This window comes from Antechinus flavipes, chromosome 3 (assembly GCF_016432865.1).
Source record: "Antechinus flavipes isolate AdamAnt ecotype Samford, QLD, Australia chromosome 3, AdamAnt_v2, whole genome shotgun sequence".
In the NCBI taxonomy this organism is placed as follows: Eukaryota; Metazoa; Chordata; class Mammalia; order Dasyuromorphia; family Dasyuridae; genus Antechinus; species Antechinus flavipes.
In genome coordinates, this window is record NC_067400.1 from 210416573 (window position 1) to 210435670 (window position 19098).

Genomic DNA, 19098 nt, shown 5'->3' on the forward strand with positions numbered 1-19098 from the left:
AGGGGAAGAGGAGCTTTTTGCCCCCTCTTTACATAAGACAACTGTAGATAATGTAGTTTTGCCATTTAAACATCCCATCCTAATTTTACAGTCACTTTTCTTCATATAACTTGTAAGATTTGGGCTTTTACAGCATGCGTGGCATTTCCATGAATTAAGAAAGAACTATATGTTCACTTCTCTGATTACAGATCTCCCCAAGAATGCCTAGTTTCTGGAATTATTTTATTCTTTATTGCTAGGTGAGCTCTTCAACTTCAGGGGAAGTATGACTGGTAATCCATAGGGAGTAGGGTTTTCTCCTCATTAGGGAAAGCTATGTTAAGGAAAGTGAGGATTAGTTTTTGCTGTTGCAGATTTCCTTCATTGGAATGAGAGTGGGAGCATCATGGTGTGTTGGAAAGAAACATTCAGTTGGCAGTGAGAAGACCTGTATTTACAGCTGGCCTTTCTTGCTGATTATGTGACCTTAAGCAGTACATCTTTGAGCTTCAATTTCCTCATCTGTAAAATGAGGAGAGTTGGACTAGATGCTCTCATGTCTGTGAGTCTATACTTAGAGATGCTATGTGGGTGAGAACATATCTATTTTCAGGTGCACGTAAAAATATTTGCTTTGACTACTGCTACAGGGATTACTTTGGCAGCAAATACACTTGTACAAATCTTGAACTGACAAATTTAAACAAAAGAAATTTAAAACTGAGTTTAAGTGTCAGAAATGTGTGGCAAGTTTTTGTCACAAAAGTCATTAATCCTATAAGTTCTCTAATGGGAAATCATTCCATCATCACAAAACAATTTGCATCAAACTCATATGGGCATTGTCACTATCTGCCTACCATACTTGGAATAGTCTTCCTTCTCATTTCTGCCTCCTGGATTTCCTAGTTTTCTTCAGTTCCAGCTAAAATCCCACTTTATATGGGAAGCCTTCACTAGCCCCTCTTAATTCTAATTTTTTCTCTCTTTTGATTGTTTTCAATTTATCCTGTAACTCATTTGGACATACTTGTTTGCATATTATCTCCCCTTCTTAAGAACTGAGGCTATATTTTGCTGTTGTTTTTATCTTCAGTGCTTAGTACAGTGCAGGACACATAGTAGGTGCTTGATGCTTGGTTGGTTGCTGTTCTTTGTTCTCAAGAGGACCAAAAAGACATCACCGTAATGTGTTTGATAAAAGTTATTGACTGACTGACATGCAGTAGATTTGTGTCTAGAATCAGTTGTTTCTAGATAATTTTTTTGCAAATACATGGTTGTTGTTTTTTTTTTTTAGTAGAACGTAAAACAAAAAAATCAGGGCTATTTGCCATACTCTATTTACCCAAGAATGCAAATAGACATGGTTTGGAGAAGAAAACATATTTAGACTTTGCCTCATTATTTGCCACTACAACCATCCAACACAAATCTATCATTGTGTCTGCTTTATAGAGAGTAATCAGCCAGTCAATAAACCTTTATCTAGCGCTTACAATGTGCCAGGTGCTGTGCTTCACATTGGGGAAATAAAACTTCATTTTGTACAACAATAGCAAAGATTATCACAACAGTAGCCGAGCAATCTAGAACCAAACCTTTTTATTTCTCAGTCCTAGTCACTGCTTCAGGACCATATCTCTATGGAGTATCAGACATGCCAAACATTTTAGTGTTCATTCTCTTATAAACTGAGGGAACCATTTCAATCACCTGACTCTACAAGATATACAATCAAGATGACTTTTACATCATTAATAATAGCCAACATTTATACAGAGCTTTACAGTTTGCACAGGACTTTACACATTATCTCATATGATCGTCAGATCAATCTTGTGTGTTCGATGTTTTTATCCCTTTTTTATAGATAAGGAAGCTGATACAAAGAATGACTAACTTGCCCATGTTCACAAAATTAATATCTGGGGTTGGATTTGCACATCTTTTCTGACTCCACATCCAGGGCTTTATCCATTTTGCCACCCAATGCCAAATTATTCATCTCCCTCATCTCACTTTATAGAGATTTGAATTGCAAAAGTATAAAAGGACAATTACATATATTTGTTGGCTATTTTCCTTAGTGAACTTTAATAAACTCACAGTGTATAGCATTACATAGCTTTTCCAATTCTATCATAGGTCATATGTGTGTTGGGTTTTTTTTTATTAATATAGCAGTATCACACTAAAAGAAGAGTTTCCTTCAGATTAAGACTATCTGAATAATAACGATGACATATATTCTACATTGCTAAAAGTTAACTTCAAGTGAAAGTAAACTTAAAAAAAAATCTCTGATGTTTTTCTTCCTGATAAAAAGAGATGAATATGTTTGTTAAAGTAGGTGAACCATGTAACATTTCATATTTTTCTGCTTGATCTACAGGGTGATTTTACTTGGAACAGCATGTCAGGGCGCAGTGTTCGGCTGAAGTCAGTTCCCATACAAAGCCTCTCAGAGTTGGAGCGTGCCCGACTACAGGAAGTGGCTTTTTATCAGCTGCAGCAGGACTGCGACCTCAGCTGTCAGATTACCATTCCCAAAGGTAAGGGCTCTGTTCACCATTTTACTGCGGAATGTTGAAAGTTAAACATCTGCTTTGGCAAACCACAGAGTACATATTTATTTCAAACCTCCTATTAACACAGGAAGAAAAGTACAGTGTCTCGGTCATTGGCTGGCATTAGGTTATATTTTGAAATTTGTGTTTGGGCAGAACAACTTGCATGTCAGCTAATATGTTTATTTAAAGGAAAAGGTCAACTTATGCAAAGTTCAAGAGAAAAGTACTGTCTGACACAGCATCTACATGAGACCAAGATAACCAATTGAAAAGTGAAGAATAAACTTAAGAATTATATAGACCAAAGGAAAAAAAATACATCTCTTAACTGAATTCAACCCATTTTTAAAATGTGCTCCCATCCTCAAATATGGCAAACTTCAGTCTTTATACAAAGAACTAAAAGTTTAGAATAGAAACAGATATGGGTTTGTGCTGATTATGTTTAACATTTTTTTCAGTTACGAACTATTTACCTTAATTGCTTTCAAACTTCTACCTAGGCTTGAATGTTTATTAATATTTCTAAAGGGACATTGGTCATTTGCACTGCATCAATTGTACTTAAATTGATTTGTGGCTGATTGGTAATTGGTAATTATTGTAATTATGGACCTTACTACCTAAACCAAGCATGAAAATATCAGTATATGTGTGAAATTTTAGATAAATCTAGGAAAATTCAAATTACTAGGAGTCTGCTTAAAGTTAGGAGAGGCTCTTAAAGAAATTTATAATCAGTTCACCCTTTCTTTTCCTTTTGTTTTGTTTTTTGGAAATGTCCTTGTGAAAGAATCATGAATTTTAGCCTATAGTTGTTTATATTTATTCAAAGGTTCTTTCCCTAGACAAACATATACATATATATGTGTGTGTGTGTGTGTGTGTGTGTGTGTGTATATATATACACACACAAAGATATTCAAAATACCTAAATAGATATACATATGTTAATACATATATATATATATATATATATATATATATATATATATATATATATATATATAATATGTACAAATACCTTAAACCAGCTCTGTCTGATTCTAAGGGTTGTATGGAATGTTCAGGAAGGATGTACACCTATACTATGAGGGTTCCTCAAGCCCTTTCAGGGTTGCTCATTTACTTTTTCTATCTTCCTGGTTCATCCATATCTCACCTGTGGCTTCAAAAAGCTCCAGAATTCACAGCAGCCCTACCTTGATAAAACCTATAGCTAAATCAGATTGAGAGTAATTGATAAGCCCCAAACCTTTTGTTGAATTATTAGACATCTATACCCCAAGCATGTGAAGACTACCCAGCAGAATTAGCAGATGAGAACAATTTGTTCTAATAGCAGCTGAAGCAGGAGCTGTGGAACACTTAGAGGTTGGTCAGACATTGAAAGCACCAGGGTCAACCACTGCATCTTGAGCCATCATCGGTCCGCTTGATTTTTGTCCTGCCATTGGATTTTTATGACTTTGTTCAAGAGAGTGAGGCTGACAACTGTGTGAAACTCTGCCTCACATAAATCAGATTCATGTGCAAGTCAAGATATCACACTGTGAAGCCTTTGGTCCTCTTCAAAGACAAAGGATAAATTGACTTGAACTAGAAAATGCCACTTGCATCCAGTGGATTGAAGGTATTTTCACCTTTTTGTTTATTTATTTTTTCCTTAATGTGTTTTTTTTCCATTTTGCTGATTTTAAAAAGATTCCACATTCTTAACCTGTATCAGACCGCTTTCTGTCTTAGGGAACGGGAAGATAAGGGAGAAAGAGAAAAATTTAGAACACAAAAGTTTTACAAGAATGAATGTTGAAAACTATCCTTGCATGTATTTGGAAAAATGAAATACAATTTAAAAATAGGATAAACAACTTCCTCAAGCATATCATATAATCTTTCTAGATAGATATATACATAGACATATACATATAGAAATAAATGTGTATTTACAAATATACATATATACATATACCTAAATGCATATAATCTCTTAAAGTTTATGTATGTATATATGTGTGTGTGTGTGTATATATATATATATATATATGAATTTAAATTTATAGAGAGATAGATATCTAATATCATAAACTTGAGGGGGTGCTTAGAGTTAGGATAGATTTGATTTCACATTGTAGTTCCCATACTAACTAGTTGTATGATCCAGAGCCTTTTCTGAAACCTAATCTTTTTATATGTGAAATAGGATTAGTAATAATGCTTACACTGTCTACCTTACTAAATGATTATGAAACAAGAACTCTGTAATCTTTAAAGAGCTTTGTTACTTGAGTTAGTCTCTTCAGTTAGTGTTAGAGGTGCTGAAATGTTTCTGGCCTGGTTGCTAAAGAGCCCCATAAGGGGCCCTACAACCCTAATGCCTTTTTTGTTAAAGAAAATAAACTGAGATAGATGAATGCCATTTTGACACTTACAAATAGTTACTGTCTATATAGTACTCTAAGATTTTCAAAGTGCTTTATACCTATCATCTCTTTTGATTCTCATAGCAACCCTGGGAGGTAAATGCTGTTATAAAAGATTTTACGTGAGATTTCCCCATTTTAGAGATGGGAAAAAAAGGGCAGGGGAAATTAAGTGACTTGCCAAGAGTCACACAACTTGTAAATACCTGAAGATTGATTTAAATCAAGGTGTAATCCTGACTTCAAGTCCATTGTGTTATTCATTAGACCTTCCCCACATTTGGTGGGCTAAATCAAAGTAAGATTAAGGTCAATTTAACTTCCCTTTAAGAACTACTCTGAGGAGGTTATATCCAAAAATAGTAGATTGAGGGTCACTTTATAAAGCAATAGCTACTTTGGGAGGAACACTAATGTAAGATGAGTCTTCTTGTGTCTTCGCTGTGATATAGAATTCCTCAAGGTGGGACTTCAGTTGTTATCTGAGTTTGCCAAGATATTCTGGTTCTACTCCTGCCTATTTCCAGGTAAAGAAGTCTCCAGGTTCCATTTTCTCTCAAACAGTGATCTGATAGCTTCTGTATTGAAAGTCTATACCCATGAGAACCTCTAAACACCTCAACATGATAGAATCATAGATTTAGAAGTAGGAGAATCTTAGAAGTCATCTAAGATAATCCTCTGATTTTATTGATTGGAAAAAGAGTCTCAGAGGAGGGATATGACTTATCATCTAAGAAACAGATGATAAGAGAATTAGGTTAAGGCAGAATCACACTGATGGAAGAATAGGGAGGGCATACAAAAACCACACAATAAGGAAAAAAGAATTAGATTATACTCATCTGAAGAGTACTGTTGTCAATATGCATCTGACATCATCATGCCAGACAATCACCTATACCAAACTTTGTTGAGAAACAGAGCCCTGGTTCTTCAATACTTAGCACAACTGCTGCACCTTCAAGTTGTGCCCTATAGCTCTCCTGGCATCCATATGGTCAGCAGAATTGCAGTAATGGGAACTGGACACATGCCTAGTAATGGTGCCAGTATTGCATTAGCATCCAAGGTATTAACTGCATTTTTGGAAGAGTTCTCTGGAAAATCATGGCAGAAGTTAAGAGATACAAGGAATGTAATTAGCATGAGATTATTTATTGTCCCTTGAATTCCCCTCTTAGTCTTGCCACAAAATAGAGTTTTCCTCTATTGTCATCTCACATTTTAGAGTTTTTTTCTGCTAATATAACAACTCATCCTGCTTCTTCTTGTCTCTCTAATCTAACCTATGCTTAGATCAAAATGTCATAACCCTAAAACAAATAAATATAATCTAATAAAAAATAGTCATTGTATCTAGGATATACTGCAACATATTTAACATATATAGGACTGCTTGCCATCTTGGGGTGGAGGGAGGGAGGGGAAAAAACGAAACATAAGCGAGTGCAAGGGATAACGTTGTAAAAAATTACCCTGGCATGGATTCTGTCAATACAAAGTTATTATTAAGTAAAATTAAATTTAAATTTAAAAATAAATAAATAAATAAATAAATAAAAATAGTCCACTTTTGGAAATGAGTAAAAAATAGACAATATGATATTTGTGCACTGTACTTCCTCCCATACTTTTTTTTTGCTTTCTTTTAAGGTAGTGTTAACAAGGGTGTCAGAGGAATGAAAACTTTTGAAAATGATATTCTTATCTGAGAATATGTATAAGAATACTAGCATTTCTTACCTTGTATTTATACATCACTTTATACTTTTTTGTAGTTTTTATATAGCAATCAATAAAAGCTGTTGTTAATAATGCTATACTTGTACAAATATGAAAATTAAGTCACTTTCGTTTTTGAGATGTTTTAGTCCTGTCCACAACTCTTTGTGGCTTTTGCAAAGATATTAGAGTGGTGTGTCATTTTCTTCCCTAGCTCATTTTATAAATGAACAACTGAGGCAAATAGGATTAAGTTACTTGCCCAAGTCACACAGCTAGTATCTGAGGTCAAATTTGAACTCACATCCTCCTGACTTGTGAGCCATTGCTCTATTCACTGTGCTACCTACATGATCCTAAACAAAGGCACAGATATGTATTAAAATGCCTCCAAATTACTCATAGAGCCAGAATTACTCAGAGAACAAGAATTCTGTTTTCTCAGGGTTGTTAGCAATAGAATATTGCATATTGTCTAGAATTCTGAATGTAGAATCAGGAAAAGTTGGATTTAAATTTTTCCTTTTAGCTGTGTGACTACAAGTAAGTCACTTAAGTTCTCTGAATGATTATTCATTGAGTCCATGGGAATTAATTAACCCTATCTATTTCACTTGAATAATATGGATAAAAAGTAATTTTTAAGCCTTAAGATATTATGTAAATATCAGTTGTTCTTATTTTGGTCATTCTTGACAATTGAAATTTTGCTGACAAAAAGAATTTAGGACAGACTTAGGAAAATATTTGTATATATGGTACAAGCCAGAAAATAGATTGGATTTGCTTACACAGATAATCTTTCCCTCATTGTTTTTCTTTTGAAGTATGTTGAATTATTAAGTATTATGTTCTGAAGTATTATGATATGAGGGTGTTTTTATTTATTTGTTTTATTTTCAACACATCTATTAAATATATGAATGACACAAAGTACACAATCCTTAAAAATTCTATGATAAATCAGATTACTTACTACATATACCATGCTCATATTCTCTGTTTGACATTGCCGTTTGTGTCGAAATTATAATCTTCATTTTTATCCTCTTTCAATTTATTAATAATATCAAAAACCCAATCAATGAATTCCTGTTGAATTTCTAGCCCATGAGATGTTGAAAGTATATGATAGGAATAACCAGACATGAACTCACCTAAGGGATAATAGGAGGTGTCATTAAAACCCTATCATTATTATCTTCAAATATGATTGAGAACCCACAGAATATCTGGCATTGTGTTAAATGCTCTAATTATAACTTTGGCACCTTGTGGCTTCTGGGTTTTTCCTATTCATTCCCCTTTTGGTAATTTTAAACTGGGCCACATCTACTGTGTGAAGAAGCCCTCCAGAAAAGTAAACATTGCCTGAAGTGCCCAGAAACTAAATGAAGGTAATAGCCTACCAAATGAGGTTTTGACCGAAGATTTAATAAAAACTGGAATCTAGCCAATCCTTTTGTTTCTCCCCTCTTTTTTTCCTCCCTATTTTTTGGTTGGAATTAGATTTAACATTCATGTTTCTTTATTATTCAAGCTTTGGGTACTTTATTTTGTTCTGGTGAGAAGCTGATGAGGACTGCTGGAGACCCTCTGAGTTAATGGTTATAAGATATTTGGAGCTCTCAGTCATTGATATTTAGGAGAAGAAAATAGAGTGAGGACTATTATACTAAAGAAAGAAGAAAAAGGCTTATATAAAGATTAGATTGCACCACATTATTCCAGTTCAAACTGGGTTTGTTTTTGTTTTTTTTATTTAGTAGTTTATCAAAGAAGAACTGAGAAAATGTAACTCCCCTTCTATTATGAAGGTAGTTAAATAGACAAGGGAAAGGGGGAGAGAGATATATTCAGAAATGAAAGTGATATGAAAATAAAGGCTGCCAGTATTTATAAAATTAGTAAGCCTTTTAGAATTCTGTTTATAAGTCAACTATAATTTCATTTCAAGGGCATTGTGGAAGACTATAGACACTAAGGCTATCGAGAATTTGTTGTGACCTATGAAATGTTGTTCAAGATATACATGGATTCTTGAGACCTGGCATTTATGGTGCCCACTGATCTGCCTTCTCTGCTGCTGTGATAGACCTACAGTTTCAAGGGAGATGAATTAACTCTCCTAAAACCTACCTAAAACTATATCTAACCTATACCTAAAACTATTCAAAACATTTTTTGGTTTTCTAAGTATATTAAATATTCTAGACATTCTAGAGAGAGGCTTGGATGTTTTGCTTTCATATTCAGGCATTGGTAATCATAGATCAAACAACAATTAAGAAAAAAAACAGTGAGAAGGATTCTATCATAATAAAGACTTTAGACTGTTTCTCTCTTATGTGCTTTCTCTCTGCTTGAGGAGGAACTAGTTACCAGGACAACAGAAAGTTCAGGAGCTAATTGATTTATTGGCTCAGGATTAGGAAGCTGGATGCCCAGGACAGACAAAAAAATCAAGTGGAAAGGTTAGAGTTTCCCTCCTTAAGACGAGGCTGATTAAGATCTGAACCCTGGAGAAGCTTGCTCTCAAGCCTTTTCCTATTTCTTCTCTTCCTTTGGGTACTCAATTTTCTGTTATCCCATCATTACAAGCCTGGTTTTTCTGAAAGTCTCATTGCATAGACTTTGCTTAAATCATATGTCCCACTTAAGACTGAACTGTCAGATATATTATTCCCTCAAGGCCCTGAATTCTATTTTCTAATAATTGTCCTTTTAAAAAATAATTTAAGAGTATTTTTAAATTAAATGTAAAGACAATTTTCAATGTTCATTTTAAAACTTTGAGTTCTGAATTTTTCTCATTTCCTCTCTTCCCTCTTCCTCCCCAAGATGGGTTATATAACATATATAACATAGGTTATATAGGTTCAGTCATGTAAAATGTATTTCCACATAAGTCACATTGTGACAGAACAAGAACAAAACAGAACAAAAAATGAAAAACAAACAAAAACTCCAAAAGTGTAAAAATATTCTACTTTGATCTGCATTCAGACTCTACCAGTTCTTTCTCTGGATGTGGATAGCATTTTTCATCAGGAATCCTTTGGGATTGTCTTGGATCATTGTATTGCTGAAAAGAGCTAAATCGTTCATGGTTGATCACTGCACAATGTTACTGCTACTATGTTCAATGTTCTCCTGGTTTTGTTCACTTCGCTCAATATCAGTTAATTTCTTTTCAGAATTTTCTTAAATCCTCCTGCTCATCATTTCTTAAAGCACTCATATATCACAGTTTGTTCAGCTATTGCTTAATTGATGGTCATCCCTTCAATTTCCAATTCTTTGCCACCACAAAAAGAGCTGCTATAAATATTTTGTACATATAGATTATTTTCTATTTTCCATAATCTTTTTTGGATGCAGATTTAGTAGTATCCTAATTTTTCCATATCTTTGCCAAGATTTATCATTTTCCTTTTCTATCATATTAACTAATTTGATATGTGTGAGTTGTGATAACTGTCTTATGAATAGGGTTACTATTAAATGATTTGAAACTTGTTAAGTGTATGATTTACTATATAAATTATGGTTTACAAAGTATTTAACAACATAATTTGATCCTTACAAAAACTCTGTGAAGTAGATAGAACAAGTATTATTTCCCCACTTTTCCAATGAAGAAACTAAAGCTCAGAGAAGTTAACAACCAGATGTATCTTAATATATAAAGGATCTGTATTTATAGAGGATGCTAAGAGATGGCAGTATAACCAAGTAGATGACTTACCATGGCTTTGAACCAGGGCCCTAAAAGTTAGGCACATTTTTTTTCAGAAATAGAACTTACTAAGCTTATCATCTAGTTAGCAATAAAAAAAAAATTTAATTTAAGAAGCAACTGGGTATAAGCCACTGTTGTAACTTTATTTTTCTTCGGATGAATTAGATTCATTTTAATTACTTCTGTTATTCTGACATCATGATTACAGCTAGATCTTTCATAGTACAAATGATAAATCATTTAAAATAGTTGTGTATATTCAGATTTGCCCTAGCTAAAGTTATAATTATGTTCAATTATGATTCCTGGTGCTAACCTAATGGAAATATGCAGTGGAATTTCAAATAATCTGTCCATTTCTTAGGATTATTATTCACATTAATCAGTACCTAGTTATATAGACATCATTAGACACATTCTGAGATTCTTGCCCTGTAACTAGTTACAGCTCTGAAATCAGAGTGGGGGGGAGGGCAGAATTCATATTGTGAGGGCAGACACACACATATACACATGAAGAAAACTTAGCCTTTAGAGTGTTAGGCAAGTGGGTATGAAATTTTCCAATTTGATATATCTTCCTGTACTCTTTAAGTTATACCTTATAAGCAGACACCTGCTCCTCTGACTCATAAGTCTGGGCCTGGACCTGGTTCTTGCCTGGAATCTAAAGGGAAGTAAGGTTAGAAGATAAGAGCAGAGAACAATATCAAGAAAGTCACTGAACTCAGAGATTAGTAATAAATTCATAAACTTTAGATCTAAAAAGAGTCTTAAATATCATCTAGATCTAAATTCTCATTTTATAGAGAAGGGAACTGAAAAGAAGAACTAAATGTGTTGCTCAAGATATTGCATCTAGTAAGGCAATAGACTTGGAAATAGAAATGAAATGTGAAATTGGAGTGAACAATTTGCTTTGGACCTTCATCAGTATTTCAGAGCAATTAAGTTGATAATGCATAGCATCTTTGCAAGCAAACATTAGAACAAAATGGTTCTGTGAGAGATTTGAATTAGTTCCTTATATTTTTTACAACATAAACTTGTTTTTTTGTTTCGGTATATTTTTTCTATCACAAATGAGAAAAGCTGTGTTTATATATTTTGGAAACAATATTGTGGAATGAAAAATAGTTGATTTTATAAGAAAATGTGTACACATAGTACAATAAAATAGAACCCTGACTACTTAGAATTGCTCAATTATATTTCTTGTTTGTAATGCGGGCCCACACCATAGTCCCATGGGCAACATAAAACCAAAGTAAACATCTCACTGAAATTAAGAAAATGATATTCTTGATAGTATAACAGTTTAGTTTTCTTTAGAAAATAAGGGATGACTTGTAAGTAAAGAAGTTGTTCTGGGTGTTTTACTTCCTATCCCCAAATAAAAAATATGACAGCTATTACTCCTTGGCTATAACAGTTTCTGCCACCATCTTGTTCCATATACCATTGCGGAGTAGTGGAATCCTTCCATAGATTCTATATTTTTAGGGAAAGTCTGGCTGTGATACCCAGATATTCTAGATGCAAGAAAAAAATGGATGTAAAAAGCAAAAGTAAGCAAAACAAGATTACTGAGCATTCTGGACTCTGAGCTGATTGTTCTTATTCTGTACCAATGTTCATAGTTAGCCCTACAAGTTTGAAATTAAATGTATATTTTATTTACTGTTTTTTTAAGTGATTTTACTTATCTTCATGTTAATTCCCTCATGTTATAATGCTCAGGAGGACAGTTTGGTGGCACAGAGGATAGAATTCTGGGTCTGGAGTCAGAAAAACTTATCTTCCATAGTTCAAAACTGGCCTTAAATACTTACTGAGTAATATTGGACAAGTCACTTAACTCTCTTTGCCTCAATTTCCTCATCTGTAAAATGAACTAGAAAAGGAAATGGCAAAGCATTTCAGTATCCTTGCCAAGAAAATACAGAATGGACTAACAAAGAATTGGACACCACTGAAATTATTGAACAACCAAAATGATGTTCAGGTAGTAGAGAAAGCTCCTCATTGTCTTAAGGTATACACGACTGTTTCTTAGATAATTGAAAGGATTAGAGTTCTCTCTAGGCAGTTTTTTTTTCCTCTGGGTTCCATCTTTTCCGTCTGGGAAAAGATGATATATCATTTATTTGATTTTCTAATTATACCAATTATGCTGACAAATTCCCTTAAATTCTCTCATTACATAAATACCATCAAGGGTGACAAAAAAGGACATTTGTGTTTATTTAAAAACACAATTCTAGTTTCTAATGCTATGTTTTTAAAGTTTCTCTCTTTCCTTGGCTCTCTCTAATACCCCCTTCTTCAGTTCACCTTCAGAAGATATGGAGAGCTTAAGGACATATACTGTAGTTTACCAAAACTGATATACTGAGAAATTCACACCTCTTTGGATTCAAAAGTAGTCCACACACTATTATTTTTACTATATTATTACAGCTATTAAAACCATACACTTTGTGCCTTAATATTCACTAATGGCCTCCTCGTATCCTCAGGCAATATAGTTTTCTCTCCAAGATCCTGTCTCCACTGGTCAAATTTGCAAAATATTTATATATCTTCTTTGGATCAGCAATTATCATTGCATAAGATTTGGGTACTTTTACAGAATGTTGCCTGTTCCTGGAGATCCTGGAATTCTCTGGCACATTTTGTAGATTTCCGTAGTATAATAGTCCTACTATCAGAATCTAAGTGAGCCCAGGGCCCAGTTGTAAACCATAAGCAATTATAAAGGACAGTATCCATCATTTGAAGTATGAATAAGAAGTGCGACTTTTGTATTTGACTCATCTTTCCTCATTAGTCAACTAAAAGGAAATCATTGTTTGAAGAAAGTTTCTATGCTATATGTGTATCTGGTTGCCACACTACCTCGGGACCTTTGGGTATATGCAAATAGAATATTTAGAAAACTAAACTTTTAAGTAGAGGTTCCTGTAAGAGAGAGAGAGCTTGAATAAAACTTTTAAAATTGAAAGATCTCAGATAATAGTTTTTATTACTTTGCCTATGGTAGATATAAATATAAAGACTAATATTATTTTCACATCATTCTTAGAGCTAGGGCTCCAATAGTATGAATGATGAATCCTATGAAGTGATCATGATTATTTGATTTTCTAACCATTTATGCCAATTATGCCAACAAATTCTTTTAAATTTTCTCATTATATTAAAGAATGTTGTAATACTTTTCTGTGAGCTGAGACCATAACCCCTTTAAAGTATTTCTGGTGTTTTTAATCATGTATGCAAAATTTTTGTGGGGGAGGAGGAGAGAGGATCAGTTTGCTCTTTTAAAATAAGATATTTAACTTGAAGAATTCAAAAGGGAGAAAAGTTAGCTATCTGCTTATTTAAAAACAACAACAATACACACATGCCAGTATTTAGTATGTATTTAACATCACTTATCATTCATTAAATTAAGTAGCATAAAATTTTAGCCCACTACAGCAGGTGAAAAATTAGCCTTAAATTTTACTTATGACAATTCTTGTTTTTGAGATTAACTGTTGACACTTTTTTCCACCCTTAATGAGAGTAATTGTATGTTGACCCCTTTGAGTTCCCAACTAATTTTGCTTATTGCCTGAAGACTTTCTTAAAATTCGCTTATCTGTCTCCCTGAAATTTAAAGAACCATTTGGGCCATAAATGTTTGTTTAGGTTTTGCATTGATCTGAAGCATGAACACAATCAGCAATTAAGTAAAAAGGAGAGGATAGGTAGAGATGGAATGGACATGAAAAATGATGCATGTATTTCCAGACATGCATGAGCCATGTATTGATTTGTTTTGCAACACTGACAAGGTCCTGGAAAAGAAAAAATGAAGAATATCTTCTCCTACATTTCCCTCTTGAGGGATTAAAAAAAGTAAACAAACAATAAAGTTGAATATGTATGTCCTATTTGTATACATTTATTTATAAATCTAATAAATAAACAAATATGCTTATAACGTGTATGTTGTAATGCTTACAACATAATATAAATTAAGGATAAAGTGGAGATGACATTATATTATATAGAGAATGATTAGAGTTTGTTGAATAAGAGAATTACATGGTTGGATTTACAAAATCACTTTTACAGCTGGATGGATGATGAATCTATATGAGGAGAAACTTGAACAGAGAAACCAAGTAGAAGATTATTACAGAAATCTAGACAAGAAGTGATATGGGTCTGAATTAAGATGGTGATAGAGAGAAGGGGTTGCAGAGATAGGAATAAGGAAGCTATAAGATATTGGCAACTGTTTAGGTACTTAGAAAAAGTAAGGAATCAAATGTAACACAAAGATTGTGGAAATTTGAGTAACTAGAAAGATACTTTGGTACCTGTTTGGAAGATGGATAGATTTTAGTGAAGGGGAATATAGTGTAATGAAATCTACAATCTAGTTCACAATCCACTCATGCCTACTCATCCTTCTATTCTAGGTAAGTTGAAAAGGGGGGAGATGAATCCTATTCTGTCATGAAGTGATTGGGAAAAGGTGAGGGAAAAGGGGCAGAATTTTCCCAACAGCATTTGAACAGCAGTAATAGAGGGAACAATTGGTTTAGATGAAAGATTCCTAACCTAGGACCTCTGAGATAGGCATAAATATGAAAAAGAGAGAGAGAGGGAGAGAGAGAGACAGACAGACAGACAGACAGACATAGAGAAAGAAAGAGAGAAAGAGAAACAATTTCAACATAACTTTTTCTCCTTTCATAATCCTCTGACTTTGATTTTATGGTTTTAAATGCATTATTCTGAGAAAGACTTCATAGTCTCCACTGCATTGCCTAAGGGGTACATGATATTAAGAACCCCAGTTTAATTGATAAGTCCAGGCTCAGAAGCAGAGAAAGTTAGAAGCTTGCATGAGATGGAAGGTTACAGACTGAGGGAGTACAGGAGGTTAAGGGAGAGGGTCTTATTGAAGATAAGCCCCATGGATTGGTTGATCACATACCCCTCAGGATCAGGCCATAAGGAACCTAAAGTTATATGGAGGCCCACCACTACCACCACCACCAGAGACAATTGATATAGAGAATTCCTGGTAAGAAAATTTCTTCTGCCCATGTAATTTGGTACCTTCTCTTGCAACTTGGGACATTGAGAGATAGTCATTTGTCTGGATAAATAGACAGATAATCTGGATAAACAGATCAGAAATGGTTCTTGAACTCAGCTCTATATCCACAATGCCATGCTGTTTCTGCATTTTATAAATATAAGAGCACTATATTTATGTAAGTTGTTGCTATTACTACCAAGCTAGAAAGGTTTCAAGAATGTGGTCATTGACAGACTTAGATTATCTATCATAACAAGAATAACCTAGCTAACTTTATTTTTATAATAGCTTTTTATTTTTCAGAATACATGCGAAGTTTTCACCATTCACCTTTGCAAAACCTTGTATTCCATTTTATTTCATCCTCCCTTCTAATCTTCCCCCTTCCCTAGACAACAAGTAATCCAATATAGCTTAAAAATGTGTACTTCCTCTAAGTATATTTCCATATTTATCATACTGCACAAGAAAAATCAGATCAAAAAGGAAAAAAGGAGAGGAAAAATAAATAAGCAGGCAAACAACAAAAGCAACAAAAGGTGAAAATACTATGTTATGATGAACATTCAGTCCCGACAATTCTCTTTCTGGATGGAGATGGCTCTTTCCATCACAAATCTATTGGAATTGGCCTGAATCACCTCATTGTTGAAAAGAGCCAAGTTCATAACTGTTGATCATCACATAATCTTATTACTGTGCATAGTATTCTGCTTCATTTAGCATCAGTTCATGTAAATTTCTCCAGGCTTTTCTGAAATCATCCTCCTGATCATTTCTTATAGAACAATAATATTCCATTATATTCATATACCATAACTTATTCAGGCATTCTCCAGCTGATGGGTATCCATTCAGTTTCTAGTTTCTTGCTACAACAAAAAGGGCTGCTACAAACATTTTTGCACATGTAGGTCCTTTTCCCTCTTTTATGATTTCTTTGGAATATAGACCTAGTAGAGACACTGATGGATCAAAGGGTATGTACAGTTTGATAGCCCTTTGGGCATAGTTCCAAATTGTCTCGCTAGCTTTAGAGGCTCATCACCAGCCAAATTGACCAAGTCGATTTTATTTTCTGTAATAACTTGTAAAGATATTCTAGTATTTAACTACTTTTTAAATTTTTATTTTCTTTATATTTTACATATACACACATTTATATATACAATACATATATATGTATACACACATATATATCATTTCTGTGTGTGCATGTATATTAATGTTCGTTTATAAATATTAATTTATATATCTTACCTGTAATAGAATTTATATATAATTTAACTAGATATGAAACATATGCTTTATAATATATGCAAAATAGTATATAATTTATAACACAAGATACATTTATTCTATATATAAAGATATAGATATACAATAAGTACTTACATATACATATATGTATCTATATATATGTATATTTCTCTATATACATTATATACAAGACAAATGTTCTCTGTCTATTAGAATAATTGTCTCCCCCATTGGAAGGTAAACTGCTTACAAGTAAGGATTATTTCATTCATTATATTTGTATCCTCAGAACTTATCACATATCAATATAGTGAGAGACAGTTCGATGGTTCAGTGGATAGAATGCTGGGTCTGGGGTAAGGAAGACCTGAGGTTAAATCCAGCTCAGACACTTACTAGCAGTATGATCCTAGGCAAGTCACTTAATCTCTGTTACTTTAAAATACTGGAGGACATACTACTCCACAGTCTTTGCCCAGAAAACCCCAAAGGCAATATTGGCATGCTATGTATGGTCCATGGGATTATGAAGAGTCAGATATGATTGAACAAATGAACTATAACAATAGTAATAGAATATAATGCATGCTTAATAAGTACTGGGTAGTTAATTGACTGATACCAAGATCTGTAGTAATGAATGAGCAATATTAATGAAAAAATAAATATTAAATACTCATGGCTTGCAAAGCACTATGCTAATCACTGAAGGTAGGTTATAATGTTTGTTGGTACATACCAATGTAATCACAGATTTTTTTCCCCAAATAAAAAACATGTGATTCCTTTGCATTAAAAGCAAAACAAAAAAAAAAATCTCAGGAGATAATCAAAAAACAGAAAATATTGAACAAGTTTCATTTTTAGTGAACCATTGAAAATAGTATGATGAATGAACCATTCAAAAACAGTATTCTGATGAGTAGAAAAATATAAATTTATTTGATTAATTCTTCACTTTGATCATACTCTCACTTATGTGTAGACAGTTTTTCATAATCATGCTTTTCTTTATTGTTTCTTTAAAAACTATAAGATTAATTCTCCTTTGGAAATAATAATAAAATTCTAAAATTTTAGGAAACCCATGGTGTTCCGTTGGGATATGGAGAATCTATACTCTGATTTCCTGCATATTTTCTTTATGTTGGGTATTAAGAAATAACATAATTGAAGAAATTATCTGAAAAAATGTTTTATTTACTGTGACACTTTTAATTTGTCTTATGAGAATACAGTGCCCAGAGAGAAACAAAAAATACTATTTTTCAATTAAGAATGTATGATGAGATTTAAGAGTTCCTAGGACTCTGATAGAACAAATTAGCCACTAACATATAAAAGACGGCAGAATTGGTATTTTGGACTATTTGCTCGTAGACTGTTGAGTGTGGAAAAAATGACAGACAGTAAAAGATGTTTCTAGGGCATAATTTGATCATCACCAGTTGTTATAACAAGTGCTGATTAAGAAGAACACATGGTTAAAGAGAAACCACACATGAGAGTTTTCAAATTCATAGCATCCAAACCATGAAGTCAGCTTAACATAAGTCACATATTTAAAAGAACCGGGATCATGCTCACAAAATGAATAATCCTAATATACTAATTGAATAAAAGAATTCTTTTAATTAAGTCTGATCTAACCAACTGGAAAAATATTCAATGCTCTTGGATTGGGCGAGCAAATATAATAAAGATGACAATACTACCTAAATTAATCTATTTATTTAGCGTTATACCAGTCAGACTCCCAAAAAACTACTTTGATGAATTAGAAAAAATAACAACAAAGTTCATATGGAAAAACAAAAGGTCAAGAATTTCAAGGGAATTAATGAAAAAAATCAAATGAAGGTGGTCTAGCTGTACCAGATCTAAAATTATATTATAAAGCAGCAGTTACTAAAACCATCTGGTATTGGCTAAGAAATAGACTAGTTGATCAATGGAATAGGTTAAGTTCAAAGGACAAAACAGCCAATAACTTTAATAATATAGTGTTTGACAAACCCAAAGACACCAGTTTCTGGGATAAGAATGCATTATTTGACAAAAATTGCTGGGAAAATTGGAAATCAGTATGGCAGAAACTAGGCATTGACCCACACTTAACACCGTACACCAAGATAAGGTCAAAATGGGTTCATGACCTAGGAATAAAGAATGAGATGATAAATAAATTGGAAGAGCATAGGATAGTTTACCTCGCAGACCTGTGGAAGAGGGAGGAATTTATGACCAAAGAAGAACTAGAGATCACTATTGACCACAACATAGAAAATT

General features: G+C 33.3%; 1 protein-coding gene across 3 annotated transcripts in view; it reads left to right on the forward strand.

The window, feature by feature from the left end:
- The window catches only part of ARHGAP6 (Rho GTPase activating protein 6), a 337783-nt gene that overhangs the window by 212981 nt on the left and 105704 nt on the right, over positions 1-19098 (forward strand). For all 3 annotated transcript variants that reach the window (XM_051984535.1, XM_051984533.1, XM_051984534.1), the window contains one exon: positions 2378-2537. In XM_051984535.1, the coding sequence (XP_051840495.1) occupies positions 2399-2537 (139 nt within the window). In that variant the 5' untranslated portion in view covers positions 2378-2398. The remainder of the gene's footprint in view (positions 1-2377; positions 2538-19098) is intronic.